This window comes from Acipenser ruthenus, chromosome 10 (assembly GCF_902713425.1).
Source record: "Acipenser ruthenus chromosome 10, fAciRut3.2 maternal haplotype, whole genome shotgun sequence".
Classification (NCBI taxonomy): domain Eukaryota; kingdom Metazoa; phylum Chordata; class Actinopteri; order Acipenseriformes; family Acipenseridae; genus Acipenser; species Acipenser ruthenus.
The window spans coordinates 42,071,863-42,085,548 of NC_081198.1; the positions used below are offsets into that span (position 1 = coordinate 42,071,863).

At 37.6% G+C, this 13,686-nt stretch overlaps 1 protein-coding gene across 3 annotated transcripts in view; it reads right to left on the reverse strand.

The window, feature by feature from the left end:
• LOC117403248 (sodium channel protein type 2 subunit alpha-like) overlaps positions 1-12,570 on the reverse strand; it is a 45,006-nt gene extending 32,436 nt beyond the window's left edge. For 2 of the 3 annotated variants that reach the window (XM_059032288.1, XM_059032289.1), the window contains exons 1-5: positions 12,411-12,527; positions 5,037-5,353; positions 4,135-4,254; positions 471-559; positions 1-87 (exon numbers count right to left, since the gene is read on the reverse strand). The exon at positions 1-87 is cut by the window's left edge and continues 42 nt beyond it. In XM_059032288.1, coding sequence (XP_058888271.1) covers positions 1-87; positions 471-559; positions 4,135-4,254; positions 5,037-5,300 — 560 coding nt within the window. In that variant the 5' untranslated portion in view covers positions 5,301-5,353; positions 12,411-12,527. Of the gene's footprint in view, positions 88-470; positions 560-4,134; positions 4,255-5,036; positions 5,354-12,410 lie in introns of all 3 variants that reach the window. The other variant, XM_059032290.1, reaches the window with a different exon arrangement.
• Positions 12,571-13,686: the final 1,116 nt, after the last annotated feature.

Below are 13,686 nucleotides of genomic sequence, written 5' to 3' on the forward strand. Positions count from 1 at the left end.
CGAAGGAATGTAAATTTACCTATACAGAAGCCCCTTGCAAGAATTTTTAGAAGTGATTCAAATGTGTAAATTCCAGTGAATGTGTACCTGTTAAAAAATGTAATGGTAATAAGCACCGCTTTATAGGATATACATATTATATTAGATTCACTGTTACGCTATTCCATTACTTAGTCCTGTACCACCTGCTGTTGGACAGTTTTAACTTCATAATACATGATGCTAAAGAGCACATATATTCGTACACTAGGTACTAAGAAAAAAAGGATCCCCTGTCCTGCACAGATTCCTTGAACTTCAAATACATTACCAGACATTGCACCTAAGTTTCTCATTCTCCCTGTCTACAGTAGTATAGGTGTAACATTTCCTGTACATGAATACAGTATAATATCCCACTTAACTTGATAACGATGTCCTAAATATTACTGAAATGTAATAAAGAAGAAAGAATCGAGGATTGTACTTACTCTACATTCTTTGTCCAATCAGGAGGGTTGCTCAAGGTCATAAACGTACAGTTGGTCATGATAGTTAACATGATAAGCATGCTGAACATTGTGATGTTTAGTTAAGGAAAAACAAACAGCAAAGCAATACATATTAATTAAAATAAATAAATAGCATGTACTGTGTATATATATATATATATATATATATATATATATATATATATATATATATATATATATATATATATATATATATATATATATACACACACACAATACATGTATATACAATACATATGTATATAAGAATCTCCTCCATTGGACAACCACGATGGTGAAAAAAGACAGCAGCTCCCATTAAAATCAAGTCCATATCCACATAGAATTCTCAATTAATTCAATAGTCTTTATTTCATATCTTTAAAATTTCAAAGTAAACATAGCTAACACGTTCCCTTTCAATTCGAAGATGACCATCAACCAATACTTTTGGTTGATGGTTGGGTAGGCACTGCTGCATTAGCCGCCCCTCTGTGCTTTGGTACCTCTGTGCACGCTCAGCCCTCGGTACTTTGGTGCCTTGTTGCGCACAGTGCTCGATGCACACGCGCCTGCCGCAGCTTCAGCCTGTGTGTCTCCCCTGGTGTATGCCAGGTGGCTGACTACACATGGCTGGGTAGGCACTGCTGCATTAGCTGCCCCCCGGTGCTTCAGTACCTCCGTGCATGCTCTGCCCTTGGTACATCGGTGCCATGGTGCGCACGGTGCTCGGTGCACTCCGTGCACACTGTGCTCGGTGTGCACGGTGGTTCGGTGCCTCGGCATGCATAGCGCCTCAGTGCTTGGTACTCGGTGCAGCACGGTGCTTCGGTACTCAGTGCGTGCGGCACGGGGCTCGGTGCTCTTGGTAGACGGTGCTCCACTCTGCTGTAGGATACACGCTGCTCCAGTTTCACCCTTGTCCAGTTGCTGTGATAAAGCCTGTGTGAAACTGAATCTCTCTCTAGAGTTTTCTGGAGTTCCCCTGCATTCTAAACACTACACAACTGCGCTACGTTTAATCTTTTTCTTATCAACAGCCTACATCACTTTGCGATTGTCGTCTGCTTTTCTAACCTTACAACGCTTAGTGTTTTGTGTTTTTTCCTCTGCTATTGCAGCAAAAAAAGTGAAAAAAAGAAAGAAAGGAAAAGGAGACGTGTGATCCTCCACCGGGCCCTGGCTCTGCTGCGCCACGCTCTTGAGTTGATTCGGCTGGATTGTCTCTGCCCGCCGTCTTGCCATGGTGTTTGTTCTATTTACCGTCACAGCTTTGCTGTTGTGTGCATATATGTGTTTTTTTTTCTTTTACTGCCTTGCAGTTTAAAAAAAAAAAAAGCGTGATTCCTCCACTGGGACCCAGTCCGAGCAGTACACTAGCCAACGAATGTCCCAAAGAGCTTTTGTATGCTTTCCCAACAATACCGCTGCTCTCTGCCTTCCTCAAGAAGGTCAGGAGAGAAAAAGTGACAGTTCTCCTGGTGGCCCCCAGATGGCCCAGGAGAACCTGGTTTTTGAACCTTTGCCAGCTGCTGCAGGACCAGCCCTGGGAGATCCCATTGCGCAAGGATCTCCTCAGTCAGGCGCAAGGCAACCTCTGGAAACCAGAACCGGGCAGACTCCAACTGTGGGTCTGGACCCTGAACGGGACCATCTGTCCACCTTAGGGCTCTCAGATGCGGTCGTTAGTACACTGCAGAATGCTAAGGCTTCCTCCAGAAGAGCACTATATGCTTACAAGTGGAGGTATTTTCAAAAGTGGTGTATGGCCAGAGGTCCTGACCCTATCTACTGTCCCATAGCAATTATTTTACAGTTTCTGATTTGCTAGAGGCGGGCAGGTCCTCCTCTATGCTGAAAGTGCACCTGACAGCTATATCTGCATGCCATGTCCCCATAGACTCGGTATTCCTGAGGGCCCCGGATGCCCATTTAGGGTGATCAGCGGCTGTGTACCCCTAGAAAGGACTTCCTCCCCGAGTGGAGTCTGGACGTGGCATTGGAGGCTCTCACTAAGGCCCCATTTGAGCCTATACATTCCATAGAGCTGAAATATCTCTCTATGAAGACAGCCTTTTTATTGGCTATCACCTCCGCTAAGCAGGTCAGTGATCTACAGGCTCTGTCTGTGCACAGTTTCTGTATGCACATTTGGGAAAATGGAAACAGGCTCGTTTGGGAAAATGGAAACATCGTGCACAAACCCTGCATTCCTACCTAAGGTGATTACGGCTTTCCACTGGAACCAATCAGTGGAACTAGAGGCCTTCCATCCCCTTCCCTTTGATTCAGAGAAGGATAGGAAACTGAATTCCCTCTGCCCAGTGAGGGCATTGAGAGGTTATGTGAATAGGACGAAACCGTTGTGTCAGTCTGACCAGCTCTTCGTTTGCTATGGTGAAAGGACCCTGGGTCAAGCCCTCTCGAACCAGCGACTGTCCCACTGGATTGTGTATCGACTGCGTACAATAATGCCAGCCTACCTCCACCTGGGAGGGTAGCCGCGCATGCTACCAGAGGTGTGGCTATGTCATGGGCTCTCTTTCATGGTGCCTCATACATTCACCAGGTTCTACCGACTTAATGTGGTAAATCTCTCTAATCCTTCATTAGGCACAAGGGTCCTTGAGGTTGTATGTGCACACCACCAATACTAGTTGGTGGTAGCGAGGCGTCCCTCGTATGCTGTCCGCTCACACTCCCTCGTGACGGCTCCGGCATACTTTCCCAAAAGTATTGGTTGATGGTCATCTTCGAATTGAAAGGGAACGTTAGGTTACTTACCGTAACCCTGGTTCCCTGAAAGAGAAGGCAACCACCAAACCTTGCGAGGTTGCATATCTCGCTTTTGCGGGTTCAATGCAAAAGAGGTTTAATGTTATGCTAGATTGCATATATTATTAGGGATCATATTTAATTATTTCATTAACTTTGTGATTGTATGTTTGCATGGCTGCTGTTGTTAAAATAATGTGTTATTTGTTCAGTGATGAGTGCTGTGACCTACCTGTGTGTTTAATTGAAATGTGATATGCTTAATGCTTCCTTTTGTTCACCTGAAATGAATGAAGACTATTTAAGGGTGATATACTCGCCTTTCTTTTCTATGTTCTGAAGAAGACCTATGGGTCAAAATGTTAGGTTACTTACCGTAACCCTGGTTCCCTGAAAGAGAAGACGACCACCAACAAATACTTTTCGGATATGCCTGCCAAAGGCATTTCTTTTCTATGCTCTGAAAAAGACCTGTGGGTTGAAACGTGTTAGCTATGTTTACTGTGAAATTTTAAAGAGATGAAATAAAGACTATTGTTTTTATTGAGATATGGACTTGATTTTAACGGGAGTTGCTGTTTTTTTGTTCCCCTTCGTGGTTGTCCACTGGAGGAGATTCTTGTATGCAGTTGTCCCAAGACGAAGCACCCCGTGCTTGAAAAGCTTTTTCGAACACTTTTGTAGCGCCTGTACTGTATCAATAGAGTTTAAATTGACTTTATAAATAAGAGAAAGGAGCCCCCATTATTGCACAGTGGCTAAATTGTAAAGGCCCTTTCCATTCATGTTAATTTACAAGGAAGTGAAGAACAGAATAAGGCAAAAACCTTTTTTTTTTCTTAAGAGTAACTTCAATCTGCAAAGGATATGAATGTACCAATATCTTAATCGCTACTTTTCTAAGAGGATTAAAGGGACTTAAGATGTACAAGGCAGGTGTGGCATTAAATCGGAAGATTGTCTTCCCTCTGTTCAATACTATAAAGGTCTGAAAGAGAAAAGAAAAGGGTGGTATAAAGTTAGCAAAGCCAGTCACAAACATTTAAACCATAGTTACTGCTCACTCCAATTCCATATGCACTTGTATAATTTATTTTACATTTGTTTTCTCTTTGAGAACAAGGTAAGGTATATGTTCTGTGACAACCCATCATTATTGACAAGCACAATATGTTTTTTTCTGTTCTCTGCCACACCATGGATCATTATTTCTGTGTTACCTGTTTGATAATGTGGTTAATAATCCTTACACTATCAGTGCACTAGAGTGGGCATTTTGAAAACAACTTTGAAACAGACTTTAAAGTTATAAATATAAAAAGTTGTCAAGTTTCTCATATGCAATCACCAGGTTGCGGTCTATTATAATTTAACAGATTGTATGGAATCAAATCTTTTGGCTGCTGTATATTCAGTAAACACTGTTAATTATACTGACATTTCAATTGTACTTTATGACAATTAGCATATCTGATTGTATATACAGTATAGTACTGGCAAAATATAGTGTAAGCAATTAGGGTACCTGTAGTACCAGTATATAGACAATACTATAATACTAAAGAGAGACAGAAATGTTTAATATGGTTACATAAAGCAACCTCATGCTGTTGAACTGTTATTACTAAATATATAAAACTACATAGCCAACAATATACTGTATTAAAGAGTTGTAAAGGGCAGGGCCACTTTGCATGGGTCCCAGCTTTCATTCCAAGCATTCTTGTATGTATGGTAACCATTCTTCCAGTGCTGCTTATGTACACTCACTTTTTCATTCATGTAATATGGATCCAGATCTTCCAAGGGTTCTGATACCATTCCTTTAGGTGTGTCGCCATAAATAAATGGCAGTGATTTCCCAGCTTCCAAGTCACTATTTGGCTTTGGGCCATTTTCATCGTCATTGTCACGACGGTCCCCTTTTGGTTTCTTTGCTTTCTCCTCTGCAATGCGCTTTTCAATGGCATCAAGAGATTCCCGGCAAAACAGGCGGAAGCTTTCAGGTCCTGGCGGTACAAGCCGTTGAGCCATCTTTTCATCCTGCGCCTTCAAAGTTAACAGTTAGCCTCCTGCATAAGAAAGTGCTAAAAACAGACAAGACATGATAGTTAGAGAACCTCATATGCTACACTGCAGGCCAACAACAAAATTAAATGCCCATGTGACATATTTAATTCCTTTGTTCTCAAACTATAAAGTATGAGACAATCGCTTCATCAGATAATGTTTTTTTTTTTTTTTGGGCGGATTAACAACCTGAAGCTATAGACTAGAACATGGAATTTTGCATACCCTATTGGTATATCTTTGGTGATATTCCAAGTAGATTTCCAGAAAGAAACCAAACATGAATATTCCACAGGCCTTAAAGGGCTGGGGGTATGTGAACAGGCTGGCTTTGTGGTGACGTCAGGCCAGGAAATTAATGGAATATACAAAAGGCAAGTACTATGGGGCGAGATGCAAATGCACTAATTTCTTTATTAAATAAAATATTTAAACAAAAACAACACACTTTACAAAACAAAATGGCTCTCCAAACCAATCAGACAAAACACAAAACAAAGTGAACACTAAATGAAAAGTATTGTGCTGGTTTAAATTGTTTACTTTCAGTATCTGTTCTTACTTGTCTCTTTCCTCCTCTGGACAACCCACCCCGATCAGCCAAAGCTGTAGGTCTTTTATATTGCGGTCAAGGAGTCAACTAGCTATCAATGACCTAATTTACCCCTCGACCACATTCAGCACAGGTTTTATCACATGCGTGGTCAACAGCCAGTTTATCAGTAAGCACTCACTGTTGACCATGCATTTTCACGATTGTATCTGGATGGGGCATTTAACCCCATCCAGGCTGTAAACAATAATAACAAAATATTGTGTTTTATACAAATTAAACAAAATGTTTTAAATAATAACCCAACAAATACAAAATAATACACACACACACAGGGGTGGGGTGTACCCGTCACAGGGTATTTAAGAATAAGCCTGCATCATTGTAGACTTTGGCTATTATCAAGTGTTTCTAAATACAGCACTATTGCTTGTTTAATAGTTATCGAAGACAAATGAAATTGAATATGCCATCCATTGTGGAGAAATCGTTTACTCAACTTAAAGAGCAAGAAGCATGGCTTTTTAACAAACCAACACACACTTAAGCCAGTTCTAAAGCCACCCAAGTGTTTTTTTGGGGGAATATTGCTCTTTAAAATGCTCCAGAAAATTATTTTCAGTCCATGCATTTTCTTGACCTGCATCTGTTTTTCATTTTAGGAAATATATTGCAAAATTAGATGATGCAAACTGCATTGGTAGCTAAAGTTCAGTTAAATAAAGAAATTGGACGAATCAAAGTAAAGTTGACATGTAGTAGCATTGCAGAATGCATGTACTGCTTTTGAATTAGTGAATAATGGAAAACGTTTTCAAAATTGTCCCAATAAACAAACAAAAAAAACTGCTTTTGTACTGTTGTAAATCTAATACAAAATGTACTCTCATTTGTTTCTTCTTTCATTCAAGGTTATAAAAGTTTACTGCATTATACAATTTCAAACACATAGGTCTGTGAACCAAGGTGTTGTAAAAGCCTAGTGAAAGCCAGCAAAGGCAAGCAATGTAAAGCACTGTATGGTAATGCCTAGTCAAAACTATTGCACAACTATTCAAATAAGCCAAGGACATTGCAAGGGTTATGAAAAACAACAATATGACAGTATGCAGTAGATGCAGTTCTTTACACTCAGCTAGATTCAAATATTGAGATGCACTGCCCTGTACTAAGGTGTATTATACTGGCAACATCAGCAAGTGTTTTTTTCTTTTTTTTTTTTTTTACATGCAAGGATGCTTCTGCTTGTACTTGGAATAGTGTTTATGCAGGATATGAATTTAAGTCATATAAACCCAGCATTGGCTTTATTCCAGATACGCATTCAGATAGCATAAGTGATATACTTCAATTTATTCCACATTATAGCATGGGTTGTCTTTCTTGGTGACACAGTTTCAGAAGACTCCCAAGTGAGCCACAGAGCACATGCACATCCATGCACAAATCCCAGCAGTATTCTGGTATGGTATAGATTTAAAGGAAATGAAAAATCACATAAACTCTGCATTTGGAAAGAGTATTCTGAACAGCAATACTACCACTACTCCAGTAACAAGAATACTATCTGCGTATTAACTGTTTTGTAGATATTACATTGAGCAGCATTAAAAAGGGCAAATTTTACCTGACTACAGCGACCAATCTCTGAAAACAGTTTTGCTTTTTCTCACTTTTATTATTCAAGTCAACTCAAAATCTCAACTCAGTCAAATGACTAATGTTTTGCTAGTTTATTTTCTGACTCAATTCAAGATAAATGTATGAAACGTAATAATTTAACATAACCCTGTGACTGAAAATACAACTTTTGTATCTAATCACTAGCCACAAGTGAAAAGTATTTGTAATACTTAAGAATAATTTCACAGAATTGGAGTTTAATATTCTTTTATTCTTGATATGCTAATAGAAGTATTTCGTATACTACTTGCATTTATGGACTATTGCAAAGGTCTCACATGCACGGAGACAGGCAATAGAAGGTACTATATTCCGAAAAAAGTGTTTACGTGACCAAGCGTTACATTATTGTTCTATTCTGAGTATGCGTCTTACATTAGTGGGATATTTATGACCTATTAGCATGCCTGTAATTGTTTTGAATGACATTCTATTTATTTGTGATTCATGCAAGGGATGAATGCAAGGTTTGCAATAAAAGGCAAGTCTGTATTAGATGATTTTATAAATAAAATAAATAACAGTTTATACAATTCCTAGGTCAGTGGGATACAAATAAATAGATACATTTTAAAAATATATATATTTTTAGATAGATTGAAATGATGATAAAATTGAAACCATAAAAAGGAAGGCGGTTGAACTGTTGTTCATTTTAGCTGGAATAAAATTCAACACAGTTTAGGTAAGACAACTATTATGATTGTATGAGATACAGTGGTGTCACTGGTTGGGGGTATCAGGGGGGAAAAAACACCTTGAACCCTTGATGAACCCCTGTGGGATACACTGTTATTGTTGCATTTTTGTTTAATGTGACAGGATAATTATAAGTGTTAAAACTATTGTCTGTCTCTTCCCAACCTGAATGCAGCTATATTGTCTACCGAGTTCTGTGAACATTGAGTTCAACTAGTTATGGTATGTCATGGCTCTTAAGCAGACATTTTGAGTTTACTATTTTGCCTTATCAATCTCATTTGAAAAGTGGGTCTTACCAAACAGTACCAGAAACAAGTTCATTTTCTTTGCAATAATTATTGCAGCTGCACTAGTTACATATTGGTTTTGTTAAAGGAGAAGTCTCATTCAGATAACATGTATGTCACATGAAATCTGCTTCCTTGGTTAACTATTAACATTTTTTTTTTTTTTTGCTACACCCCTCACGTTTTAAGGCTGTTTAAAATAAACTGAAAATGTACAGCATGAGTCCTTGTTCACTGGCATGAATAACAGCTTACTGCTTCTTAGTCACAGAATCTTATTGGAAAAGTGTAGTGTGGTCCAAAGTTCACCCTTAAAAAGCCCAAATCGCTGTTAGTTGACATAATAAACTGTGTTGGAGGGGAAGTGGTGTTTATTTTAATTATCTAGACAGAGGGAGATCTTAATAATGTACTTAATGCAATTTTAAAATGTCCCTATTTTCACTGTATATTTGTTACATTATTGACAAGAGGATCAGTAAATCAACCCTAGGGGTGACCAAAAGTGCTAGTGACACCACTGGTGAAATATGACTTGGGTGACATTGCAGTCACTAGAGCATTATTTGTAAATATGAAAAAATGAGATGCCTCATTAATAAAAGCTTGACATATTTAAAGTGTAATATTAGTTTATTGTAACTCCCAGCCTAGAATGAAGCTAATGGGGTGTCAGGGTGGAATCATGTGGCAACCCTGTTACAAACCGTTCTCTAAGACCAAGTGGTGAAGCCAATCCATTACTACAAGTTTTTGTCTTCCATTTACAATTCTGGCAAAAGAAATTCATTTTCTAGAGATCAATGTAATATTCACCTATACAATCTTAAATGCAAAAGGATTAACTAGCAATAAGTAGAAAATGATCTCTGTCCAAGTTAAGCATGGCATTGATGACTCAGGTATTAAGCATTAAAGGGCACAGTAGATAGTAAATTTAACTTTGACCCTGGCCAATTGCAGCTTAAAGAAACTTCTCCATGAGATGTCAAGTTAGGATTCTATACAAAAGTCTGGCTTACTGTACTTTGTAGAAGCTAGATAAAAACATGTTGATATCAATCAAGAGTGTTGTCCAAAGTGCCCAAACCCACTCCCAGATAAACCTTACTTTACTAAAGTTTATTTGAGTAAAATAATAAATACATTATCTTATAAATACAAAAGCAGCTGCAGCTCGCTGTTCAAAGCAGACCTCGAAAGACTTTGTTTTCTTAAATGATTTGCATGTTTCAAAAGTATAAAAGAAAATGCTGCATTCTGAAACATTGTATCTATATAGACATATTGGCTTGTCTTCGATGCATAACTAAAGTTTGTAGAGATAAGATGTCTAGCTTTTGTTTTAGTGAAAAATCCAAATACTCCAAATGAAGTAGAATTCAAACAATTATTAAAAGTCTTCAATTAATCTCACCATATTTTCAGACCGTGAAAACAAATGTGGGCGGGCTGTCATTTTAGCTATTGTCCTACTTCATAACTCCAATTTTCTGGCTCTTCACAAAAACAACCCCAGGCAAAACATGACCCAGGCTTTGATTTCTTGAAGAATGTATAGTAATTATAAATGTGGCTGACAGTTTAAACAATTCCATTTGTGCCATAATAAACAGTTCTCTGGTGTGACAGTGAATTGTTGTGCTTTTATTCTGGTCACAGCCCAGTTTATCAGGGAACAGCACAAGTGAGCAGTGAAATACACGTATACCATCTAGTGCTGTAATCTGAGAAATGTCCACATAGATACAGAAATGTCCTCATAGATACAACTTTTAATTCACGGAAAACAAAACACAAGAAATGCCAAAGTGTAACTTTGTTTGACGTGCTTGATAAACTTTTGAAACCCTTGAGATCAGTGAGAAGACCTCAAGATAGCAACAGTGGTACACACCAAAAACAAATTATTCCCAAAACCCAGGAGCACAATCACATCATTCTACCTCTACTTGTGTTGGCCCATTATTCAGAGAAAGCGGGACTTTGTGGACTTCTTCAGCACAAAACAACCAACCCTTTTTCATCTCATTGAGTTTCTAGAAGCTTTGCTTTCATTTTCTGGCACACGTTTTACTATAAAGAAAAAAACAAACAAACAAACAAACAAATAAAAACAAACAAACGAAAACTTACCCAAGACACCTCTACGTAACTTCTGTAACTTTTGATCTGAAGATTGTAAATAATGGATGCATGGCAAGATAAGCACTGTTCTACATCTGAACAATATTGAAACCCATCACAGACAAATTGCATAATTCTATAACCGAGTTGCTTTTTAATTCTGTTGAATTATATGAAGGCTTTTCAATGAGTATCGCTGTAGGCCTGTATTGCTATACGCCAGTGAAATGGCAACATTGGTTTATATGTGTGAATGAGCCACACCCTTTTATTTGGCTCACTCGTAAACACAACTGCTTGACACATTCAAAGACACCCACTGTTTATATTGCCACATAGTAGTAGCAGTAGTCCCACGAAGTTCATACTGTAAGTCAAATATTCATTTTAAGGAGTTTATATCATTAAGGTATTATTATTATTATTATTATTATTATTATTATTATTATTATTATTAATAATAATAATAATAATAATAATAATAATAATAATAATAATAATAATAATCTGATCAATGCAATGTGTCAATGAAAAGCATTGTGGCTTTATGTTAATATACGGAGACAAACTAGTGCCGTCAGCCTTCACTGAACGTAGGAGCTATCCATGGTCCTGAAAGCATTGCAGTCAGGATCTTTTTGTTCTTTATCATGACGTACACAGCTGCAACACACGGACAAATCATATTAATTGGAAACCTAACATAAGAAGATAATTGAGAACATATTGGAGCCCGTTATATCTGTATACTGTCCACATCACATCAAACTCTTCTTATTCAAAGATGCGCACAAACCATTTTTGAAGGGCAGCTGAAATTTTCGAAAACAACAACACATTCAATTATTCTATACTAATTTGTGCTGGAAGTGAATCAGTCTTGTTTATCCATGCGTTAGTTCAAGAGCTGGTTTGACTAGAAATTTCTCCCTGAATCTCCCAGCGTGGCTGACGGTTGTATGCACACAAATGGCATCTTTATCATTTATACCATGAAAAAGCCTAAAAGTAAAAGGTCAAAGTATATTAATCACACAGGGCGTTATAATGATGCAAATGACTCTGAACTGACTAGCTCCCATCTTAAAACTAGAATTTTACAATAATGTCCCCCCTTTACTTACAAAATATGTATCCTTTCTATTTCTGGTTTATTATGATTTGGATTGACCAAGCAGAAAATGTAACATAGCATTACAGTAATCTTAACCCTGGAGATAAATATACTATATACACAAATACAAACATATGTACATTGAAATACATTTTGCACAATTTGCATGTCCAATGCTGCCCTAAAATAACATTTAATGATCAATTTGGTAAACAATTTAATAAAGCATATCATATAGAAAATCTACATTATAATTGTATTATACTAATTGCATACATATACACAGAGCATTTTTTTGTCTAATTGTTGAAGTATTGCTTGTGAATATTCGTGTTTATCGTTTGTATAAAAGAAGCATATGTGCTACATATGGAACATGCTGTTCCTCCTCTGAGAATATTTATAAAGAATATATATTCTGGGCTAAAATAAGCATGAGTCGCGAATTCTAGACAAATCTACCAAACGAAAAAAATAAAATAATGCTGACACTGTCCGGTTTATAAAGACCTAAAATTTATCACTCTACAGTAGCCTAGAAATACTCGTCTCAAAAACAGACCAATAATTCTCAACAGAGATGAAAATAAAAAAAGAAGATCGCTTACACTTAGTAGAACGTGTGCTGTCAGAAATGGTACCTTTCTCATTGCAGATTGTCACGGTAAGGTGGATACAGCTGCAGCTGTCGCCATATTGGAGATTTCAAATGTTTTCCATATAAAGGGCTACAAAGCCTGTTCCTGCACCGTCTCCGCCCATCTCTGGGACAGCCTCAGACAATAACCCCCCACCCCCCAAAAAATCACGAATATCATTCATACTTTAAAAATAAATGTTGATATAAATCCTTAACCAGAATCGTATGACGAATCTTATTTAGACAAAGGTGTGTGGTCCAATACACCGTGTTGCGGAAACAGTGCATTTAATTTGCAAATGCAAAAATAAACAAATAGCATGAATGTTTGTGCTTTCTAGCATGAGAGAGAAACGAGGAATATCTGTCGACATATTCAATCATTTGTACTTATTTTAAACACTTTCTAAATGCATTTATGTTTATATGCGATTTTAATATTTTACTTAAACTTATATATATACACAATACACCTTATATATACATACACCTATGACGGGGCTAAAAACAAGGTTTATTACTGTTTAGAACAACAAATTAAGGAAACATAATAGTGATTATAAAGCATTGCCTCTTCGTTATTGTCTGATACCCTTTATTATAATATACAAATCATTCATTTAAAATCATTAATATCGCGAATGTCAATATAGCTCAGAATGGAACGCCGAGAGAAGTGACACCAGCTGGAACCCTTTAATAGCATCAACCAAGCCTTAGGCTTGTCTAGGCTACTCTCTTTTCCATTTGATGTAGTTTATAGAATTTTCTAAATAAAATAGAACACATTTTACGTAAGAACAACTGCTATATCGCAATGAATGTGAATGTTAAATGAAGCCCAATGAAAGTCTGTTTTATTTATTACAGTTTACGTTAGAAACGAATCAAAGGAATAAACAAGGACACGGGCGCTTTTTATATCTCCCTCTTTCCTCGGATAACTATAGAGAAATATGCAAATTGAAACATGCAAAAACGATAGGTTACTGATGTAACCCCGGTTCCCTGAAAGAGAAGATGACCGCCAAAGCAATACTTTTGGGATATGCTTGTCAGGTATTTGCTGACCATTTTATATCAAAGCTGCCGATAGTGTCCTCCGTGGATTGACGACCTCGGTCCCGCCTCCCGTGTAATAAATAGTTACTGCACAGAGACCTCAGTCTTTATAGGAGGACATAACCGCCGAGCACCCTTTTGAAAACGGCTCGTCAGTATATGAGCGCCCGGGGATACTGAGT